At 38.8% G+C, this 24,304-nt stretch overlaps 1 protein-coding gene across 1 annotated transcript in view; it reads left to right on the forward strand.

Moving 5' to 3' along the window:
* ANXA5 (annexin A5) overlaps window positions 1–24,304 on the forward strand; it is a 45,866-nt gene that overhangs the window by 18,954 nt on the left and 2,608 nt on the right. The window contains exons 3-11 of the mRNA XM_089525865.1: window positions 2,725–2,809; window positions 5,490–5,584; window positions 5,855–5,968; window positions 11,529–11,619; window positions 12,982–13,061; window positions 14,026–14,082; window positions 19,055–19,148; window positions 19,773–19,868; window positions 22,270–22,328. Coding sequence (XP_089381991.1) covers window positions 2,725–2,809; window positions 5,490–5,584; window positions 5,855–5,968; window positions 11,529–11,619; window positions 12,982–13,061; window positions 14,026–14,082; window positions 19,055–19,148; window positions 19,773–19,868; window positions 22,270–22,328 — 771 coding nt within the window. The remainder of the gene's footprint in view (window positions 1–2,724; window positions 2,810–5,489; window positions 5,585–5,854; window positions 5,969–11,528; window positions 11,620–12,981; window positions 13,062–14,025; window positions 14,083–19,054; window positions 19,149–19,772; window positions 19,869–22,269; window positions 22,329–24,304) is intronic.

The raw sequence follows: 24,304 nt of genomic DNA on the forward strand, positions 1-24,304 counted from the left end.
GGGCGCTTGCTCTCTGGGGAGCCGCAGATGGTAAGTCCTGGGCGGCTCCTCCGCGTGGGTGCGCAGCTGCGCAGTGTCCTCCAAACACGGAGGGCCGTCCAGCGGCACAGCGGTGGCCCCAGCAGCAGCAACACAGTCCTTGGGGGCGGGCAGAGGCGGGACGGAGGAGGAGGGCCAGACGCGTTGGATTTATCTGGTCGCTCTCACCGACACGCCCCCTCCTCCGCCTTCCTCCAGGTGTTCCTGGCCCCCGGGATGGGCGCTTGCTCTCTGGGGAGCCGCAGATGGTAAGTCCTGGGCGGCTCCTCCGCGTGGGTGCGCAGCTGCGCAGTGTCCTCCAAACACGGAGGGCCGTCCAGCGGCACAGCGGTGGCCCCAGCAGCAGCAACACAGTCCTTGGGGGCGGGCAGAGGCGGGACGGAGGAGGAGGGCCAGACGCGTTGGATTTATCTAGGTCGCTCTCACCGACACGCCCCCTCCTCCGCCTTCCTCCAGGTGTTCCTGGCCCCCGGGATGGGCGCTTGCTCTCTGGGGAGCCGCAGATGGTAAGTCCTGGGCGGCTCCTCCGCGTGGGTGCGCAGCTGCGCAGTGTCCTCCAAACACGGAGGGCCGTCCAGCGGCACAGCGGTGGCCCCAGCAGCAGCAACACAGTCCTTGGGGGCGGGCAGAGGCGGGACGGAGGAGGAGGGCCAGACGCGTTGGATTTATCTAGGTCGCTCTCACCGACACGCCCCCTCCTCCGCCTTCCTCCAGGTGTTCCTGGCCCCCGGGATGGGCGCTTGCTCTCTGGGGAGCCGCAGATGGTAAGTCCTGGGCGGCTATATTGTATATTGTGCTAGCAGTATATACTAAAATACAGAGAGTTATTTTGAGTGGAGAAAGAGAAACACAAATATTCAGAATTTGTTGAAATGATATCTAGGATAGATTTAGATGAGCAGGGTAGCTGGCAAAGCCATGAGAATAGTCTTATATATTTCTTGACAGCCTCATGTTAGTATTTCAGTATATGAGAAAGGCATTCCAGATGGTGGTGATTTATTTTTTAATGGCTTGTCTGTGACAAAAGACCAGGTGGAGGAAAAATTACCCTGAGACTTCTCAAGCTGCTCTTTTGATTTCAACTGAACTCATTGTTGTGCCTAGACTTCAGATATAGACAGGTATCCCTGCAACATACAGTTACTGAGCCTTCTCTCTCTCCTCTCTTTCCCACATGTGTACTTTGGTGGACATAATTAACGCATTCATTCAACAGTGAAAGTTACTTGTGCTAAACAAAAGCTAAACAAAAGTATGTCAGCTAGCCCAGACACCAATAAATTGATTCGGCTGCAGTAAAAAAAATGTAACTCTTACATTTTGACAGTTTTAAGTATAAATTTTCTCAAGAATAGCTGGCCATTGCATTGGAGGAGCCGAATATATAAAGGGGGAATATGCATAATCTTTAAGAATAATTAGAAAAAGAGCTGGCAGGAAAAAGCTACAGAATCCTTTCCTATGTAAGGACTGTGATCAAAATGTTAGTCTACATTCCCATCGTCTATGAACTATGTGTCTATTCTGTGTTGCCTTCCTGCCACTTTCTCCTCCATCTCTACCCTATTCATGTGGTGGTAACAGCTATTTGCTTTCCAGTGAGCTTCAAATAATTTGGAAAGCTCTCACTCCATGATAATGTCAGATTGTATGGAAGCCTCACTTGTCTAATTTCCATTTTCCCTTGAGCAAGATGAATTGAGTACAATGGAATTTTGAATGACCAAACATTATTATGGAGGAGAAGCTGGATCACAGTTTCTTTGAGGAGAAAGTGGAAGACAGAGGATAATCAACATGATTGGTTGGTTAGTGTACAAACTGAGCTTACTCTTTTGCCTCTTCCTCCTTTTTGCTCATAGCTAGTCTTTCCAGGTAAAATTACTATATAATAGAAGGTATTTTCAGTGATTATACTAGCTTATAAAAAGTTTTTATACGTTAGCATAGCTTATTAAAGATTTTACCTTTGTTCCTGCATTGCCACTTATTGAATATGAGTCATTTCTTTCCCTATGCTAGCATTTTCTAAACTTGTGTCCTCCAGACATACTGACTGCAACTCTCATTATCCCCAGATAGCATGGTTATTGTCTGGATGGCACCGCATTCATGCAGGCTGACTTTGGCTGCTAAGTAAAAGAATGAAAGCCAAAAGAAAAAGGAAAGAAAATTAAAAGTTGTTTAAATTTATTTCTGGGGGGAAAGAGCATGTTTCCGAGGAAAACGTACTGTGAATTCCTGAAATAATCAACTGTGTAGTAACTCTGCAATACACAATCATGCTTGTGTTAATGGCTCATTCTTTTGGAACCTTGATTGGTTGGATTTATTTTTAGCGAAATGAGTGTGGTACATTTTCTTATTTGTCTTCTCTGCAGGCTTTCAAATTATGCAAATGTTTCTTAGTGCCTGATTGATTGGAATGTGTAAATTCATGGTTCTGCAAGCTTTTGGGGGAAAAACCCCCAACATATTTGCGCTTAGTATTTGAGGCTGGGGCTGAGAACAGAATTGTGCCATTTCTTTGTGGCTAATAGTTGGTAGATAAAATATGTTTTCCTTGCTTTACTAAAAGTGTTAATAATTTTTATCATAAGGCTAATGCACCCCTTAATAATGGTGTTTAAGCAAATGTGAATAGATATACAGTGCATCAATGTAATTTTATTTTTCTTTTAGTATACAAGAGGTACTGTGAAGCCCTTCCCTGGCTTTGATGCCAGAGCTGATGCTGAGGCTCTTCGAAAGGCAATGAAAGGCTTGGGTAAGTGCTACATGTTCTTGTGTCCTGTCTGAGTAAAGCTGCATGATTAAAACTGAGTCATGAGGAGTGGAATGGAGTCCATTGGAAGGGCAGCTTTTGTAGCCGAGAGCCCTCTGTGCTCATGCAGGCTTCCAGGCGTTAAAACATAATTGGTAAATTTACTTGTTTGGAATACAGCCACCAGCATCCTCCAGCTAGCAAAGCCAAGGTCATGCTTACAGGGGATTCTGAGAGTTGTAGTGCTAAAATGACTGTTCTGAATTCTGTTTCTGAATCATTCAGGGAACATTCAGAAGCAGTCAGCTGACCATTGCAGACATTTAAGCTTGACACATAAAAGTCTGTGAAGACTGGGGACAAGGACTTAATGGAGGGGTGTGGAAAGGCCATAGCTTGGTGGGTGAACACATGGGTGACCATCTTTCCATAATGATGGTCCCAGATTCAATCCTTGGCATTTCCAGGGAGGGCTGGATGAACTTTCAAATCCTTGAGACTGGCTATTAGGAGAGATACGAATTTTCACTTATTTCATTCTCTCACACAAGAAAGAATTTCAAAAGTTTACTCCCTACTGAGAGGTTAATAGGAATATAAAGAATACTTGTGAATTTCCTGGTCCTTGAGACCTGGTTTTGAAAACAGTCAACAGCTGTGAGATTTTTTTTTATTGTTGCTAAAAGTTAATCCTAAACAGAGAAAACTTTTGTGATTTTTTAGCATTTTTGTAAGGCAGAGTTTTTTTTTTTTGTGCAAACCATCTCCCCATCCTAAAATTTGAAAAATCATTGAAAAACGCACAGAAACTCCCATAATTTTACCTAGTTGGGAGAAAATGTTTGAAATTATTCATTCTTACATGTGAGAACAAGATAAGCAAAGATTTACATCTCTAGGTGTGATTACGAGAAGTTATAATTGTTTGATTTCTTTTCTTTTTGCATTTTGAACTTTCTTGTGAAAATTCATGTGCATTTAAATGACTTCTTTTGTTGAGGCACCCTTAATCACTGAGGATTAGAAAATTTGTGAGGATTCCTTACATGCCTAGATGCCGCTCTAGGCTCTGATTTAGTATAAGGTTTCTTTTAGTCTACCTGTGTTCCCACTCCTATGATTTTTAACCAGTGGTTATTAACTGAATAAAAATTAGAAGAGGTATTATCAGTGGGATCAGGATGTTTAGGGCTGGGTCTGATTCCTTCCTCCCACATGGACGTAGCATCTGTTCATTGATATTTATATAAGCAAAATATAAGGTGACATACTGAGAAAGGCAATTATTAGTATTTCATGAGATCCAGTAAGTGAAATACTATAAATCCATATTTTAAAATAAAATCACTACTATGTAGAACTCTTCGGTAGAAAATGAAATTTTTATTGAGAATTATAGATTGTTATTTGCTATTTACATCCTTTAAATGTTAATGATGTCTTCAGTATGTTAGCTTAACTTATGCAAATATTGATGTACAGATGATGAGTCAAAGTATAAAACAGAACATGGCTCCAAATATACTGATTTACACTGATCTCTGTGTCTCTGAAAAGTTGGTGTTGGAACTGAGCCAAAATAAAGGAGCAAATTTCATGAAAATCTGTAAACATCCTAAATTCATTTTGATGATGATTCTTGAGAATAGCAATAGCAAGTACATTTCTCATGGAATCATAGAGTTGGAAGAGACCACAAGGGCCATCCAGTCCAACCCCCTGTGTGGCAGGAACTCTCCATCAAAGCATCCCCGACAGATGGCCATCCAGCCTCTGTTTAAATACCTCCAAAGAGGGAGACTCCACCACTCTCCGAGAGAATTTGTTCCACTGTCGAACAGCTCTTACTGTTAGGAAATTCCTCCTAATACTGAGCTGGAATTTCTTCTCCTTCGGTTTATATACCTCTTATCAGTACACTTAAGCATTCCCTAAGCAGTTTACAATGTGTGTAAGCTAATTGTCCTCATCAAGTTGGGTATTCGTTTTAGCAACCTCAGAAGGATGCCAGGTTGATTCGATCCTGAGCCCTTGGCTGGAATTGAACTCACAAGCTTGTGGTTTGTGAAGAAGTGGCTGTGGTACAGTCATTTAACCACTGTGCCACCAAAGCTCCTGGTAAAAAAAAGAACTTGGTAAAAAGTGTGAGCCAGGAGCATTGCCTATACGGTACTCTAGCTTGGATTCATGATATCATATAGTCAGAACAAACATAACATCACTGGGGAGCCTGTTCAGAGTGAGGGTATTAGTTTCTGCTTTCACTCTGTTGTGACATTGTCACATAATTAAAACTTATTAGGTGGCTAATTAGGTGGTAGTCGAATAGGATTAATAACAAACCTGCCATTCAAAAATAATGCCAAAGCAGAAGGCTGGGAAAAGAAACAGCCAAAATCAGGTAGTGGGCAATGCTTGGAAAGGGGGATTGATTTCTGTGTTTTCTTCTTGTCCTGAACATTTTCTTGGGGAAATTCAGTGTCATTGAACTTCTTACTGTAAATTGAAAAGATACAGATTGGAGATTGTATGAAGCCATTTATTTAGTATTCTTCAAGTAATGCAAGATTGCTAGAAAGTGAATATTCATGCATAATTATGTTTCATGACTCATTTATATACAAAATATTGATATTTATCTTCTTGCAGTAAATCACTCTGTTTTGAATTTACATAATTTAAGGGACTGATGAAGAGTCAATCCTGAAGATCCTAACCAGCAGAAGCAATGCTCAACGGCAGGAAATTGCTGTGGAATTTAAAACCTTATTTGGCAGGGTAAGGAGGTTGGGTTGGGTTGGGAGTTTGTGTGTATGTGCCTGCATGCAGACATACATGTTTGGACAAGCCTATATAATATGTATTTTGTGAAGGGTAGTATTTTGAGTCTGCTGGCATTACCCTGTACTTTTTTCCTCCTACTCAACGTATACTGCCCCTTTTGTGTTTCGTACTCACTCCAACTACACCCTAGGTTTGTCTGACTGAAATATACATTTTGAACTGTTTTTCTCATTATTTCCCCTCATTCTCCTATGTTTCTGTTAGGATCTTGTTGATGATCTGAAGTCAGAACTTACAGGCAAATTTGAGACTCTGATGGTTGAGCTGATGAGACCTGCCCATATTTTTGATGCTCACGCACTGAAGCATGCCATTAAGGTAAAATGAGTGCAACAGAATAAAAAGATTAAAATGGTTCTTTCTTTAGAATTGAACCTCCATTGTTCATTCTCAGATAGTTTGTTATGGAATTTAATCTGCATGATTATTTTTTGGCAATTTATTTATTTTAATGACTTCATTTATCTCCCTATTCACTTGACTAATTTTAAAGAGATCTCAATGATCAGGTATTGACTTTTTGTAGGAACTAAATATAATGTCTGGCCAGTAGAGTGTGTGCAATAAAGTTATTCATACCATTATCACAATTTTACAGTGACAAAAGTCTGTCACTTTTAAATACTTTTTTTATGTTAAATTTATGACCAGACATCAGTGAGTGCCATTTTGCTTCCTGTGGAAGCTTTTTAAAAATGATTACCAACATAGCTGTTTGGGCTTATGTACTTTATAATAGTGTTAGGAAAAGGGAACCAGAATCTTGCTCTACTCATCCAAAGGTCCACTTAAGCAAGCATACTGTTTCATACAGTGATCAACCAGATGCTTGTGGCAAGTCATGGAGGCAAAGCCAATCTTGGTCCCCAGCAACACTGTTCAGAGGCATGTTACCTCTAAACCAGAATTTGGAAAAGTTACTTTTTTGGATTACATGCTGAATGTGGAATTCTGGGAATAGTTGTCCAAGAAAGTAACATTTCCAAGCTCTACTGTGAACCTGGAGTTGTCTTGGTCTCTCTCTCACATACACTCACACTTTATATATTCAAGTATTGTTGCTTATATAGTGCAAATGATATTACTTAATAGGGTGGGAGATATGAACCAGTTCGGGGACACCCTCCAGATGTAATTTGTTGAGAGAATTTCTAGTGAAGGATCTCCTCCTTTCCCTCCCAGTCTTCAGCCCTAGTTGAATAGAGGGCATTAAGTGGCTGTAGAACATTAATAAGGGGGGCAGAGTAAACAATTGGTAAACGAGTGCAGATCTGGAAAAGGAAGATGCAAAAAAGGTGTATAGATACAAAAAGGACAGAGGATTGTCTAAGTATAGGTCAGGTTGACATCAAGGTGCTCTTTCTAGCTGTGCCCAGGAACAGTCATGAGAACTGTCCATAGAAATTGCTGGAGAAATCGAAGGCCTTAATGTTGTTGGGAATGAGCATGAGGATGTCCTTCCCGCTTTCTGCAAAACTGAGAAATAACTCCCTCCCCCCAACAGACCAGTAAGGAATAAACATGCTCATTGAAGACAGAAAGTAGGTTTCTTGTTGGAGAGGGAGAATAGAAAACAAGAGAAGGGAACACAGATGGAGTATTTGGTATCCAAAACAGAAGTACTTCACATCGCAGCCTTCTGTTAATACATTTTAATATTTTCAAGGTTTAATGATTTTGACGTTACAAATCATTTATTTGTGTGTGTTTTTTTTAAAAAAACTGTATACTCTTTCACACTTTTGTAGTGTTTACAATTTGTATTCTTTTAAAATTTGTTGTTAGCTACCTTAAGTCCCTATATTGTGAGAAAGGCAGGAGAGAGCCCAGGGCCTCAAGTTCAACTCAGGCTTGCATCCTTCCGAGGTCGCTAAAATGAGTACCCAGATTGTTGGGGGCAATTAGCTTACACTTTGTAAACCATCAGGAATAAACTCTTCTAGAACATGACCACATAGCCTGAAAAACCCACAAAAAGCTTTGTAAACCGCTTACAGAGTGCTTAAGTGCACTGATAAATGATATAGAAATGTCCTTGCTATTGCTATATATAAAATAAAATAAATTTGTTTCAGTTTTCCAAATCAATGAATGCCAGTGGCTTAAATCAGTGACATACCTAATGTTCCATGAATTTGTCTATCGTGCCCTTCAGAGACATTGAAACTAGTGGTTATTGTGTTCCTTCTCTTTTAACTGTTTTTTTTTTTTTTTTGTATCTCAAAAAAGTCCTTTAGCCTGTAGCCTTCCTTCATAGGAAGCATGTTTCAAGCTCCTGGTCACTTTAGCTGCTTTTCTCAGAGTACATAGTTAATTGTTCTGTGAAGTGTTCACATCTGGCAATTAGTATTTTTTCTGAACACACATTGACATTGGCTTTCAAATTAACCCTGAAGGTTCAGCAAGGTGTGAAGAGTTGTTTCTGAAGAATGTTCCATAGAACCTTCTGATCAGTTTTGAGAAGTCTGAGCCAGACAATTGTGTAGTCCCAGGGCGGGAACTGTTCAGCCCTCCAGATATTGTTGGATATTTCAACTTCCAGCATTCCTCATCATTGCCTCTGCTGGCTAAGGCTGATGGGAATTAAATTTGAATGATATCTGAACATCCACATAATTTCTACCTCTGGTATAGTCAGTCATCATAGGTGGCTTAGGCCCAGTACAGACTGCCCAAAAAGGGTGGCCTACCAGCGCCTATTTTTCTGCCGGAGGGAAGGCTTAGCCACCAAACCACGAGGCTTCCCGCCGGCGGAAAAAGAACCTGCAAAAAGTGGGTTCTTTTTCTGTCATGGTGGCAGTGTAGTGAGTACACCACTGGCGCACTCGTTACATAAGTGCCATGTGGCGCCGTGTGGACGCCGCTCGGCATTTACATAACAATGGTGGCGTGCATGTAAACATGGCACCGCCATTGTTACTCCCTCGTCACATGTGAGGCTTGCGAGGCTTGTGGGCGCTCCGCCCACCAGGCAACCCTCACATGTGACGAGGGCACTTTAAAGGCCCATCTGTACCAGGCCTTATCTATGCTTTCCAGTTCTCTACTAGTACAGCTGCTGTTTAGCTATGCAAATAATAATAATAATAATAATAAATTTATTTCTACCCCGCCCTTCCATGGATATGATCAGGGCAGCTGATGACATTCCAGTGGCCTAACCATTCTGAGCAAAACATTATAGCCAAATATTGATTTCCCCCTCAACCTGGAATTTGGAGAAGAAGGAAGAGAGAGAAATGGCTTGTTTAACTTCATGGGATGTGGCTGAGAAAACCTTAAAGACTGTGATTTCATATTAACTTAAGAAATAAAATCAGTTATATGACAGGTAGAAGGAAGGCCAGCCATGAAAGCTATAATTCTGATGCACTTCTCTGCCTTATAATCTCTTCTTTTCCCAAGACTCCAGCAGATACTTTTTGTAATTAAGGTTATGTCAACAGTTAATGATTATATCAACCATGTTAATAAATAAAAAGGTCTTTTACTCATGTCACCTTGGTTGTATTATGCAAGTGGTTAGATCTTTGTAGAAGCTGAAGTCTGGCGAAAGCAGGCATTGATTTCTTTTCCATGCTACTGACCTTACAACTCCACTGTAGCTTTACTCTCCTGACCCAAAAACTGAAACTACATATTTGGCATACTACCCCAAACTGGGAATTCACATCATTGCCAAGCACTGTAACTGGTTCAAACATCTGGAAACCTGCCTGCATGAAAAACAGTTGTTAGCCTGTATATCTGAAGGCCATTGAGTCACTCACAAACCTGTCTACTGTGGTAAATGTGAGAGGCCTTGTTGCTCATCCTCTGCCTCCTGTAAGCATGGATGTAAGGATATGTAGACAAACCTCCTTAGTTGTGGCACCCATGTTTTGGAATTCACATCATAAGGGATTCATTGCCCCATTTTCAGGCAATATGAATATTCAGACAAGTAGAAAAAGGTATCACAGTTATCCTTGAAATCCCCCAAATGTTGGGCAGAACAAATCTGGACCCAGCCGAGGTTCTCCTTCTTCCCTGCTCAAATCTGCCTCTTCTCCTGTGCTGCTCCTCATGCCTGGAATCTCATCCCCACACAACTAAGAACTATTACTTACTTAGCTAATTTCAAGACGTTTTTGGTCCGGGGGGCATTCCAAATTACTGGTTGCTAATTTGTTGTTTCTTTGTCTTTCCTTTTATACTAGTTTGTATTATTTTAGAGATGTTTTTAATTTTGTAATGTTGCTGTTTTAGATTGTGTGCTGCTTGGCAGGCTTTATTTTTCATTTTATTTGACCTCTACTATGTAAAAAGCGCTCTGCAAATTTTACAGTGTTCTGTAAATAAATTTTAATAATAATAATAATAATAATAATAATAAATAAAAAAGATTGATTTCTAAAATATAGTCCTTGTAGACTTGCCTCTTAAGAACAAGATAGCCTGAGACTTCAGTCCTTGAAGAAGCACTTCTTCCTGTAGATATTTGCCTACTAATAAGAGATTTACCTTTGTGCCAATCCTCTGTGTCCTATCAGTGGGAGCTATACATTATGTAAAGACTTGAGAAACTCTTTAACTCCTATGTGTAATGCTGTATATTTGTAGATCTGTCAATCTGTCTATTATACAGGCCTTATTTTAGAACCAAGTTAAACCTTGGCTTTTCATCAATGCATTTAGAGCTTAAAGATCATGGCCTAACATGTAATAATAATTTCTGTGTATTGTATTGTTAGTATATCTTTATATACAATCATTAGAAAAATCACATAGAAAAGGAAACAAAGTAGGTTTGAAAACATTAGTCTTAATCAGCCTAAACATTACATCTCAGTGTTAAGCAAATACTGGTGTCATCTTTTGTGTCTTAAATGGCGAACAAATACTAGGAATGCAAGAACACTTCAACAGTTTTACAAGTAATTAGTAAACATGTTTAATTGGGATGTTATATTAATCGGATCACAGTAGCTATAGAACTAACAGTGGGGAAAATCTTTAAATCCTGTTCTTTGCTTTTGTTACATGCTTTGCTTCAGGACAGTGCTGTACAGGGGAAAAAAAAGAGTAGACAGAAGCACATGATTTCCTGTGTACACATTAGAGAAATGTTATGAGCTCATTGTCTTAATTGCTAAGTTGGAAGTTTGCCATGTTGATAATACTGCTGGGAAGATAGGAGGGAAAGACCATTACTCTGTGGTTTTTTAACTAAAAGCAATCATTTGGCAAGTTTACTAGGAAAAAGAATTTTCTTTTCGTTTTATTTAAAGGACAGTGTTCTGAGAGTTCTTCTTTCAACTGTTAACTACAACAGATTTCTTGCATAGCTCGGCATGCATTCTATTTATGGGATTTCATGTATCAATGTGAGTCACATGCTGTTCTGAAAGCAGAACTTCCAAGCCATGAATGTTGTGGTTGTATTTCAAGGGAATCTTATTTTAAATAATTAAAATGTATACATACTAGATATTGTATATTGATATTGGGTTGTAATCCCACCTTGATCCACTTGGGAGAGGCGGGAAAATATAAAATTATTATTATTATTATTATTATTATTATTATTATTATTGGTAGATAGACTCAGTTAAGAGAGCCACAACCCTGAACCTCCAGGACCTGAAAAGAGCAGTTGAGGACAGGGTGGCTTGGAGGTGTCCTACTGAAGGGGTCACCATGAATCATAGTTGACTCAAAGGTGGTTAACAACAACAACAACAAATGCAATAAATATAGTCTTTATTTTGAAATTTTAGAGTTTAAAAAGAGGCTGGAGAAAAAAAATTACCCCATTCCTTCAACCTGTGGGGGGTTAATATTAACTGTGTAAAGTGAGCAAATATAGCATCTCATCTGTTGATTCTGTTCTTTGCAGGGGGCAGGAACAAATGAAAAAGTCCTGACTGAAATTCTTGCTTCTAGAACACCTGCTGAAATCCGGAATATAAAACAAGTTTATCAGCAAGGTAAAACACTATGATCTCTACTCAGAAAGACACTTGTATTTGTGGGTACGGAAAACACATAGAATATGACACTGCTTCAGTTTTTTCCAGTTGAGAAAATTATTCCTTCATATTTGTTTTGGGTCCCATTCATATTACACAATTATAGCACTATGATTCTACTTTATCTGCCTTGGTTTTATGAAATCCTGGGCTTTGTAGTTTAGGGAGGCACTGAAGTTCTTTGGCTGAAAATACTAAATTCCAACACTGCAAATTGTAAGATACAGTACTATGGGATGGAGCCATGCCAGTTAAAGTGGAAAATAGCGCTATACTTTTACAGTGTGAGTGGGTCCTTGGATACAGGTTTTAGTTTACTGCACCATTCAGACCACATTTACTTTTGAGAAAATAGCATTGTTGGCAGATTGCATTTGCTATAAGCAGCTGTGCTTGATTATATTTACAAGCAAAGAACTAGAGCTTGGAAAAGTTACTATTTTAAAATATAACTTCCAGAACCTGTGAGACATGATTACTGGCCATTCTCAGGATTGTGGGCGCAGTCATCCAATATGCTAATCTGTAACTCTGAACTGAAAGTGGAAATTAATTTACATTTTTGTATGTGATGGTCACTCTTGTGGGCTTTTTACTGGTAGATGAATCCTCAGATAGATTGCTACCTACAGATAAATGCACAGCTTGTAGATGTTAGATGTCTTCAGATGTTTACAGAAGAACATGCTGCTCAGTACTAGATATGTTTTTTGAATGTCTTAAATTGTTTTAATTTTTAGGAAGTTTAATTACATTTTAATATGTAATTTTTAAAAATTCTTCAAGCATCCAAAGAGACCACATGGACATCACCTGATGGCCAATGTGGAAATTAAATGAACTACATAATTGGAGGCAGAAGATGGAGAAGGTCCATTCTCTCTGCAAAAGCAAGGCCAAGGTCAGATTTTGGCACAGACTATGAACTGCTAATATAAAAAAGCAGAGTAAAGCTAAGGCACACTAGTCCACACATCCTGTCAAAATACAACCTGAAGAGTATCCCCATAGACTTTAAAGATAGTTAAAGATAGTTTTAGCCTACAACTCTCATCAGACCTAGATGACATAGCAAAAGAGGAGGAATTATGGAAATTTTAATCCCAAACTATCTGGAGAGTCCTATCAGTTTGCTATAATGGAGCCTGTTCCTCTAGCCCTGCCTGGGCAGATTTCTTTCCATGTGATATCAATTGCTGTCTTTGCTGATGTCTCACAAAGCCATTACCAGTACAAATAACACTCTTGGTTATTTCTTTTTTAAAACACTGAACTAGCTCAAATTGTGTTTAATGGTTGCTCTGTATTTGTCTTTTGTAGAATATGAAGCTGACCTAGAAGATCATATAACATCAGACACCTCTGGTTATTATCAGAGGATGTTGGTAGTTCTTCTTCAGGTAAGTTTTTTTTTTTTACTACAGTACAAGTTCCATTACTTTTTGCTTATTTTAAAAGTAATATCTGTGTTTAAAAGTTACTTTTGTGGACTACAGCTCCCAGCTTCCCTCAGCCATCCTGTGTGTGGCTAGCAATTCTAGAAGTAAAGTCCAAAAAGCAACTTTTCAAAGCTTAGATACATGACTGAGTGTATGATCTGCCCAATTTATATACACCTTTTCTATTCCAAGATGGTTGGAGGGAATGTATGAACTAAAAATTGGGAATGAGGAAAGTTCAAACAACCCCACCTCCCAGGTCATCTTCATTCCTCCTTCTTGTCTTGAAGGGAATAATGTCCATTCTTTCTTTCCTCGCTACAATCTGTAACTTGGAGCCTCAGTTTTACTAGTGCAATGTTAAAGATGAACAAAATTATCAGTTTTACTTTGTACTGCTTTTGCAATTTCTGCTAATCCTAATTAAACAACAAACTGAAAGAGTATTCTTACTTTTCTTACTATAAGAGGGATGTGTATTGTAAATGTGCTGGCCTTTCATTAAGACTGACAGTAAGAACGTGGTGGTTCAGCTATTGGACCTATTGAATTCAGTGTTCAAAAAGCTCAAATGCCTTGTCTCACCCAAATTTAGCGTAGTCTGATTATCTTCATACTGAAGTCAGAAAATGCCAAAGGCTATGGGTGGGAACCATGTAGCACTCCAGATCTTGTTGGATTACAAGTGTCAGTAGCCTTAGCCTGCATACTAAATAGTGAGGAATGTTAGGAGTTGCAATCCAACAACATCTGAGAATACTGGTATAGATGGTACAGTACACATGAGGTGCACAAAACGAAGGTTAGTACAGCGCCCCCTTTGCCCTAACAGTTCTTTTTGATTGGACTGATTTTTATATTAAATGTAATCATTATTTTAATTCATGTAATTCATTAGCCTGCACTTGCTTTTTATCCCATTTAGGCTAATAGAGACCATGATGGCCCGGTTAATGAGAAGCTAGTGGAGCAAGATGCTCAGGTAAGTGAAGATTTTCTCTGCCCTTTGAACCCACATGTGTTTGAAACAGCATCTTAAAGGCAGAAACAATAGGGAATTTAACTTCCTCCAAGGAAATAATATTAGCAGCTCGTGCGGTTATATGGCTGCCTTCAGTATAATCAAGTTGTGTTTATGTGGACGGTTGTGAATTCTCAGTTTGTGGTGTGAGAGAGGAGTTGTGGTGTTAGAATTTACTTAAGCTCCATTGGGGTGGCAAACACCATGGTTATTTTTGTAGAGTAACACATTTTGAAAAGCCTTTAGTAAAAATAATGGCTGCCACAAAATAAAGTGGCAGTCACTTTTTGTGTCTGCTGCCATTTTCTCTAGAAGGCAGCACTTACTCTGGGGATCTCTGAAAACTAAAATGTTAGCCATCAACCTGATTTTCCAGAGCTTCAATTAGTGTTGTCCCCCACAAAAAGAATCCTGTAAAGGAAGCAGTTTTATCTGACTCATTTAGGGGCTTAAAGTCCGTAGATTCAGTTGATAGTTAATCTTATTTTACAAAGCTAAGGACAGAGATGTGGGGTGAATGTGTTAAAATATAACCATTAAACCATGTATGCTAGTTCAAATAACATTATTTTATCACTTGTTTAACATCATATCACTTGTTAAGGATACCACCAGAAGAAACATTTTACAGCATTACATTTGTTCTCAGTTGACTAAGTGGGAACATACTCATTTTAGCACTGATTTATACTGCTAAACAACTGTACAGTGTCAGGTATTGGCTGTGAATTAGATATAATTGGAACCAGACTCACAGATTCCAAATGGCATATTTGCAATTGCCAAAATTGAACAAAGTTTGGAGTGGTATTGGACCTGGTCAATACCCTATCCTTGTTTTCAAGTACATAAATTAATCTGATATTGTATAACTGCTACTTGTCTTGTACTGGAATAGAAAGCAATTGGTGGTGTGATTAGCTTTAATTGTGGATGAGCTGTGTCACAAACAAGATGTAGAGATCATCTGCAGGACCTTACACTATATCTGAATTGTCCATTTTTATTCAAGGAATGCACCGAGTATTGCAAAAGATTATTCTCAAATAACCAGAGCTTGAAAACATTACTTTAGAAAACTACAGTTTTCTTGAGTTTCCTTATCAGCATAGCCATTGTGTCTTGAAGATTCTGGGAACCAAGATTGAAAAATGAACTTTTCCCATAATCCTGTTAGGCAGTTTAGGTTACTAGATTGCCCAATATCTCACAGTGAGCTTCCAGGCTGAGCATGGATGTGATCCTACCACCTAGTTTCTAATTGAACTCCATATATGACTCAGTTCAGTCTTAATATTGATGTTACTCAGAAGGGATGACTCATGGAAAGGTGGAGAGCTAAAGCTACACTTTTACTTCAAAGTTGCTATATCCCAGAGCCTCCTACCACAGATGTGTCTGTTTCAGGAATCTTCTAGGCAAGCCAAGGCTTCTGATGAATAATGTTTTCCATGGTTTCACTTTGTTTGCTTTGTGTTGGTTTACAAACAGGAAAAAGGAGTGGTAACAACAAAGCGACCACTTAGATCATACTCTAGTTTAGATCAGGCTGGCTGTGTAATCCTAATTATAGTAATCCTAGCTGCTTCCTCCCAGGACAACTTCATCAAATACTGGATCTTTTGCAGTTTCAGATCAATAGAAGTGTTTCTGCAGTTTGTCAGCAGAAATGTTACAAGTCAGATATGTGAAAAATCTCGATTTTGTAGAAAAGAGGAGATAAATAGAAATACACTATTGAGGATTCTGTACTGGACTTACAGAGATAATGGAAATCATCTGCAGTACTGTGTACATTTGACAACTTTATGTAGACTTCTGTAGGCTTGATGATAATTCTAGAATCCTGTTGGCCTGATGAGAATTTCCTGTTGTTAAATCCTAAACCTGACTCTGCAAAGTAACAGGGGAGCAGGCAGTTAATTTATCCAGAAGGTTAAGTAACCTTCCTTCCCCCATGAACCTTAAATTGCATTTTGGAGTCTCTAAATGAACTTCAATATTCCTACAAGCAGGGGGGACCTGCTGGTCTTCAGAAATGGCTTCTTTTGGATCTAAATTAATTTTGAAGAAACAGTGTGGCCACAATTGCCCTGACTTGTTTTGAATCATGAGTCAACACTTTCCTCCCACATTAATGCACAGTTGGATCTGCAGGAGCAGTTTTTTAATTACAAGAATGGTGGTTTCTCAAAGCAAAACAACATCCAAAGGCAGCCGTTGATCTTGTAATTTGGATGATCCCCTGGGTTGTATTAATATTTATCTGGAGTGGCTTCTGTCCTCTGTTGTATAAGTAGAAAAAATATCCTGCAGGTACTGTTGATCTTGACACTGTTGTGCCATCCTTTAAGCAAGCCACCCTCTTTTTCATGGTCATATCTCCTTCTTTAAATAAAATAGATGATAAGTAATTTCTTGTTGTATGCCTTCAAGTCCTTTCCAACTTATGGCGACTAAGGCAAGATTTGTTCAGAGGAAGTTTGTCATTGCCTTCCCCTGGGGCTGAGAGAATGTGACTTGCCCAGCTTCACCCAGTGGGTTTTGTTGCTGAGTTAGGATTTGAACCCTGTTCTCCAAAATTGTAGTCCAACATACAAACCACTACACCATGCTGCCTTCATGATAATTAATGTTATCTACTAAAGTAGAAATGGACAACGATGACTACAGGTGTTTTCAACTCCCATCAGTCCTAGCCTGCACAGGCAGTGGGGATGGATCATGTAATACAAAAAATATCTGAAGGGTCACATCTGGAAAGGGACTTCTCAGTGTGTACATCCACACCAGAAACTATCCTGTTTCATAAATGGGATTAGTAGTTCTTAAAATCTGTAATGTTTTAGTAATACTGTTATTGATAACATAATGATATTCCATGTTTCAGTAGTTGAAGTGTTCTAAAAATAAATATAAATAAAGTCTCAGTGGTTTTTTTCTAGATCAGGAGAGGCAAGTGAGAAGCTATTGAGAAACTTACATATGACAGATTTGTATTGTCAGAAAGATTTGGAGATTATAATTGATATTATCTTACTGATCATAATTTACTTGCTTTCAAGTAGTTGTAACTGACTAAAATCTACTTTTTAGTTAGACAGCCATTTACAAATAGAGGACACAAATTCATTTTCTGAGATGTATTTATAAAGTGGGTCTTGTAGTTTGAACAAACTCAGTTGTGTAAGAAACAGTAACAGTATAAATAGTAATAATATAATTAATGATACTACAATTACTGATTACTGATAATTAATGATAATATAATTAATAATACAGTTAATGAGGTCTATTGATTAGTAACATGACAGTTTGAAAATCTCAGTCTCAGAAGATGGTGGACTCTATTCACTAAAAGTTTTAAAACAGATAATAGATGGCCACCTTTCAGGTGAATCCCTCCCAGATCTATAAAGGAGTATAACATGGAGGATCTGGTCAGATAGCACCTTTAAAACCTATGAAATACTGTGTCATTTATGTATTTTGCATCTTTTAGATTTGAACAGACAGCCATTGAAAGGATGGGTGGAGGCAAGTTGCCCCCATTTCCTTTTACATGGAGGTTTATTTGCATAGTAATTAAAAATGTGTCCAGAAAGGTTGTACAGTGATTTTATAATTTCATCAGAGGCATTGCTGTTAAACCAAAATAAATTACAACCGTATCATATCTACATTAGTAGTTTATGCTAGCAGATGGTTTTAAATAAGGTCTCTCAAGCAGACAAGACTAACATCTGGAATCATGTTTTTTCTTTATGAGCTTTTTGAAATGCTGATCATGGAAACTCTCATGTGATGTATGTTCAATGTAAAACCATATGTGAACCATTTGGCCTACTAGGTTAGGGAGGCAAAACAAGAGTATTTTTATATTTTATTTTGTTATTTCTTCATAGGAGTTGATCACATTGGAGGCTAAGTGCCTAAATTCTGTGCAAAAATGGGATTTAAATCCAGGAAAAATCCTGCAAAAGTGGATCATTTTCACACTCATGAAGGTGATTGAGCATTAACATGAAAATAAACCACACAGAAACTGGACAAAATTTGCTATTTTTTACTTTCAGGATAATCCTGAAAGTAAAGCAGCTGATTTTGTCTACTTTGTGTGCGGTTTATTTTCACGTTAATACTCTATGCCCACAGCGTCATGTGAAAATGATTCCACTTTTGCAGAATTTCCCTGTGTTAAATCCCGTTTCTGCATGAGAAAAAACCCATGTGACAAACTCCATAGTATTTATGTACCATAAAAATGAAATCTCCAGTCAGTCTACATTAAGAACATGTACAGCTGAAGTAAAAGAAATAATACAGTACAACACAAAAATTTAAAAGAAGAAATAAATAAAACACATCAACAATCTATATACATATGGAGTGAGGAAAATAATGTTTACCGAATGGAGAAGCCCCAAATAAATACATTTTACAATAGTGTTTAAACTCAGTACATTTTTCTTCTTCTTGAGTCTCATGTGTCATGTGTTACACAGTGCTTGATGAAGTGGAATCTATGTAGAAGCACTCAAAGGAATTAATTAAGTAGTAATAATTGCTCATGGTATGGCTCAAAGGTTGTGTGCCCAGTGTGGAGTTAAGTCCTTAATCCAAGTTGAAACCCTTCAGCAACTCCTCACACAAACCTTCCCTAACCTGACACTTTCCAGATATAATGAGTCTATAGTACTACCCATTATCCCTAGCCAACAAGCAAATGCTGCCTGGGGATTACAGGACCTGAAGAGTACTATGTCTGCTAATGTGTGTGTCTGTGTACAGATTTGGCAAAGGCTAATTCATGCATTTAAGTGCTCTGTGGCTAGGTATTTGTATTTACAGTGGATTTATCCACAATACAGAAGCATCTTCAAAATCTACCTTTAGAACATGAAACTTTATTGCTTTCTTCCGATTTTAACAGGAGCTGTTTAGAGCAGGCGAGCTGAAATGGGGAACTGATGAAGAGAAGTTCATCACTATCCTGGGAACTCGAAGTGTTTCTCACCTAAGGAGGGGTAAGATGGTGAAAATGTTAGCACTGTCTATGCTCTAAATCCAACCACACTCGTTGCTGTGGTTTTTAGCACATTGCATTTTATTGTTATTGTTTCATTTAAAACTGACTGTACAATGGCCACACAACAGGGTTACATAGCATTTTATAAATACGTATAAAGTAATTGCAAATTTAAATTCACATTGGGCTCATCTATATGGACAAATTACCCCAAATTGCATCCAGGCTTTGTTTTGTCCTGTTTACACAATGCAGGGTCCAAATCCTGAATTGGAGGTGGACTGTCTTCATGACACCCACACCCAATTTGGGGCTTCCTTCCCCTAACCTGTATTTGAATAACTGACCTTTTGCTGCAGGTGCAAGTCACTCTGAGATCAGAAGGAGGTGCACAGCATCAATAACATGGGTGGGTGCTTCATTCTGACCTCAGCAGTGGTGCTGGGTAATGAAGGGAGACTGTGTGGGAAAGCTATCATTTGCTGCAAGAGCCAAAAACCTGCAGCAGAGAGCAGATATAGGGAGTCCCAGGATACTCTGGGAGCACCCTGGAGTATCCTGGCAAGTGAAGACAAACTTTTATATCATCACTTGTAACTTTTTTTTTTTTTTGGTCTTTCAGTCTTTGACAAGTACATGACCATCTCTGGCTTTCAAATTGAAGAAACTATTGACCGGGAAACTTCTGGTGCTATGGAGAAGCTGCTTCTGGCAACTGGTAATTAAAAAGCCTCTTCCCAGTATATTCTTTATAAGGCCCCGAAACAGACAAGTCAGGAAAGAGCAACCTCTGGCCACTTTGGGTGCAGGGTGTGCACATGATATATGCCCCAGGAACAATTGGAAGCTGCATAGAGAATGCTTCTGGCCGGGTAAAGCCAGGACTAAAAGGACCAGGGAAAGTCCTCTCTTTGTCAGCATCCAAATTACCAGAATTACCAGTTCAGAATCATGGTGGCGGCCTGGGTCAGGATTAGATTGTGCCATTGCCATGGTTCCACACTGATCGGAGGGCAACCAGGGCTGCAGAGGCCTCACGGCACTCCAAGCTGCTGGTTTGCATGATCCCTATAGCTACCAACAAAGTATAGCAGGAAAGTCAGAATTATGTGCTTGTTAAACAGTACTGAGAGGTGGAGTGGAAGATGATTTTTAGGTGAATGTTACTTTAATGAAGTGATCTGAATTCTGGATTTTGTGATGATATAGAATGTTATATTTATAGTGATAGATCTACTGTGCCCATGTATTTGCAATTCAGTGCTACTGTATTCACTGATCATTTATTTATATACTTTATTTATATGCCACCTTTTTCATAAATTGGACCCAAGGCAGCTCACAAAAGATTCCTTCAAAACTGATGCAACTTTAAAAACAGATTTAAAAACTTCATATCAATAAAACAGGTTAAAAATACAAAATCATTAAAAGCATGCTATGCTAAAAGTATAAAACAATTAAAAATACACAAAAGCCAGTCACTCCCATCTACATGTATATAGAGATGAACCCTAGATCACTGTTTGGTTTTGTTGGATTCCAAATTTAAAGATTGTTGCTTCACAATTATTTATAATGATTTAGTTATTAAAAATAATTATTAATGGCTTCTCTGCCTACTAGGACCCCCAAGGTGACATAAAATGAAATTGCTTAAATTTCTCCTCCCCAGAACAGATAACAAAAAATGTTAAAAGCCAGATTTAAAAAACAAAGCCCAGGCAAAATAATGCCATTCTGACCACCTGCCAGTAGCTTAGCAGGGATGGACTCAGCCTAATTTCCCTTAAATTTCCATTAAAAGATAATTACAATCAAGCTGTTGCTCAGTTGTCCTGAGCAACCTGGAATCCCAAAATAGCAGAACATGCAACAGGACCTGAAGTTCTCAAATTCTAGACAGCTTCATCCAGAAAGGGTGATTTATGAAATCCTGGCCCCAAGCTTTGTAGGGCTTTCTAGGTATTTATTCACATGACTTAATTGTACAATTATGATTCCTGTGGGATCTTGAGGTTATTCCAGTTGTCCCTTCATATCCACAGGGGATCCCATTCCACACCCCACAACTCTGGATAAGTAAAAAAATGCAGGACCTGAAGCCTTGTCACCTGTGGCAGTGCATGGCTGCATGCACACACCTCCATTCAAAAAGCAGGACTTGCCATCCATGGAAGCTCAAATCCATGGATGGCAAGCCTGTGGATAACAAGAGCCCACTGTAGTTTAGTGATGCACTACAGTTCTGGTTGGAGATTCTAAATATGCCTCCCTAAACTAAAAATTCCAGGGTTCAATAGAACGAAGCTGCAGCATTTAAAGTGGAATCATGGCACTATATAGCACTATAACTGCATGTCAAAATGAGCACTTTGAACTGAAGTCAGAAATAAATCAGAGGCCAGCACAGTTGGTTCAGGACTAGTGACATCTAGGCGGGATACAAACCGCCATATAGTACGTATAGGATACGTACTAGGGTTAGGAAGGGGCGGTGCTTCCGCACCCCCTAACCCTAGTACGTATCCTATACGTACAAGATGGCGGCGCCCCTTCCACATGGGCGCCGCCATCTTTACGTACTGGACGCATAGCGTCCAGACATGTCGCGGCGCCTATGACGTCGCGAATGCGCCAGCGGCGCTTCGCGACATCATCAGTGCGCCGCAAGAAGAAGCTCCGAAATGGAGCTTCTTTTTTGCTCCGCGCGGGAGCCGCGCGGTTTGGCTGCTGCAGCTCCCGCGCGGAGTAAACGGCAGCGGCGGGGAAGCGCCGCAAAGTGGCGGTTTGTATCCCACCATAGTGTCTAAAACACAAGCCAAAACCAGATTGGCTGCCACATTTTCCACTAGTGGCAGCTTCTGATCTTTTTTCAGTGGCAAGACCAGTGTAGAGTCCATTTATAGTAGCTTAACACAAAGCATGGATCACTGGCCAGTATCCACCACTGTGGCCAACTGAACATCTGGCTTGAATTCCTATTTTTGGAGATACTAGAAACAGCTTCTACGGTGTTGGAAAGTAAATGCCATTTCCACAAACCAGCCTGCCATTGGATGATGTAGGGTTTTTAAAACTTTGTTTTCATATTAACGTATATTGTTTTGTTTTTCCAGTGAAGTGTGTTCGAAGTGTTCCGGCATATTTTGCTGAGTGTCTCTATTATGCAATGAAAGTAAGTCATTACAACAACAAAGTCACTTTTGAAGTTTAAACAGTCTTGTGTTAATGATCTATATCTCATTTTCTTTCATCTGAATCTTTTAGCTGCTTGATAGTCGAATTCTATACGTACTTACTTAGGGAATTCTATACGTACTTACTTTTAGCTCTCAACTCTAAATTCTTAGGATATGGCTATGTTCTGAGGGCATACCTCAGAACATAAGATTTCTGATTTTGCTACTAAGATTTCTGAGAAAGAAAATGCCTCAAATGCAGAATATGAAATAAAATAAGGGTAGTAACAATCTTACTGGATTTTTCTAATACTTTCAGTGCCAGCTTAAGTGTGTTATATGGAGGTACTGACAGACCATGGCTCATGATGTGTGACGACATCTGTTCTATGTTTTTAAAGTGTTTTTTTAAGTGTATATGTGTGTGTCAGATGATTCAGATTCTAATCTAAACTTGGAAGTGCAATTTCATTTTCCAGCATCATTGCAAAGCCTTCTGCTACTTAATACCAACATAGTAAATACATATGATATATGTTCTTTTTTTTTTAAAAAAAAAAAATATTTCTGTCCTCCAAATACTGGGACCCAAGGTAGCTCATAATATGATTAAAAATTTGATAGTACTAAAAACACAAGGGATTACAATTCAAAATACAGTTAAATAGATTGCAATATTAAGACAGCATCTGAATCAATGTTAGAAAATAGTTTAAAAACATGATAGGGTGGGAAAAGATGCAACACTCTTCCATTAAAAGATACAACAGCCTGATTTAGTACGTCATTCAACATTAAAAATCCCTTCCTCAGTGAATGAAAATGACAATGAGATCCTAGCTGCTACACTGAGCAAACACGCAGCTGCTCCAGTACTCCATTCGAAACTTGGTCCCCATATTTCTAAATCATATTTTAGAGCCTACATCTGGGATCATAGCTAAACTTCTGTTTGTATATGAGAACAAATAATATTCAGAATGGTATGTTTATATCCACAATGTAGACAGAGACAGCTAGCTAGGTGCATAATAACTTATTTTCTCTTATTTATCTCTGTAGTTGTTGCCATATTATTTGTTTATAAAGCAACTTTACATGTACATGGCAATGTAAAAAATAAAAATATAGATAGCCTTGCAAAAGCATACAATTTAACTTAATTAAGAAAAGTGTGTGTGCGTGTGTATGTATGAGAGCCAGTATGGTGTAGTGGTTCGCGTGCTGGACTGTGACTCTGGAGATGGGGGTTTGAATCCCCACACAGCCTTGGAAGCCAATTGCATAACCTTGGGTGAGTCAGATACACTCAGCCCCAGAAAACCCCATGATAAGTTTACCTTAGGGTCACGATAAGTCCAGGGTGACCAGATGTCCCAACCACAAAGGAAGACAAGGCACCGTAAAATGTAGGACATTCAAGAAAAATGGAGGATATTACAAAATAAAAGCTAAAAACACTAATATAAACGTAAATTCATGGTTCTTAGACATGCTCAAAATGGAAGACAATTTGAAATTCTTCCTGGACAGAAGGTGAAAATGTAGGCCGCATCCTGGAAAAGGAAGACATCTGATCAGTCTAAGTCAGAAATGACTTGAAGGCAAACCACAAAAAAATGAATATATAGGTGAAGAAAGGGACTAGTACAAATATGAAAGCAAATACAAATAAAAAATTGCATGTCCAAATACATATATCACCCACCATATGCATCATATCTCATTTTTTGTCCTTCACTGAAGCATAGTTTGGATTGCAGCCTATACTTCTGTGGAAATAAGTCCCATTGAATTCAGAGACTTAATTCAGGATATTCTTGTATAGGACTACATTGTTAAATTGAAGCCTTGTCTTGTACCTTTTGTTTTATGGTACCAGTAGTCAAATTTTGAATATGTGACTTAGATTCACACACAGTCTGAAATTTTGGGGTGCTTTTCCTTTTTTAATTATGGCACTGTGATTCTA

Source organism: Sceloporus occidentalis, unplaced genomic scaffold (assembly GCF_023333645.1).
Source record: "Sceloporus occidentalis isolate IW3139 unplaced genomic scaffold, rSceOcc1.0.p SCAF_5, whole genome shotgun sequence".
Classification (NCBI taxonomy): domain Eukaryota; kingdom Metazoa; phylum Chordata; class Lepidosauria; order Squamata; family Phrynosomatidae; genus Sceloporus; species Sceloporus occidentalis.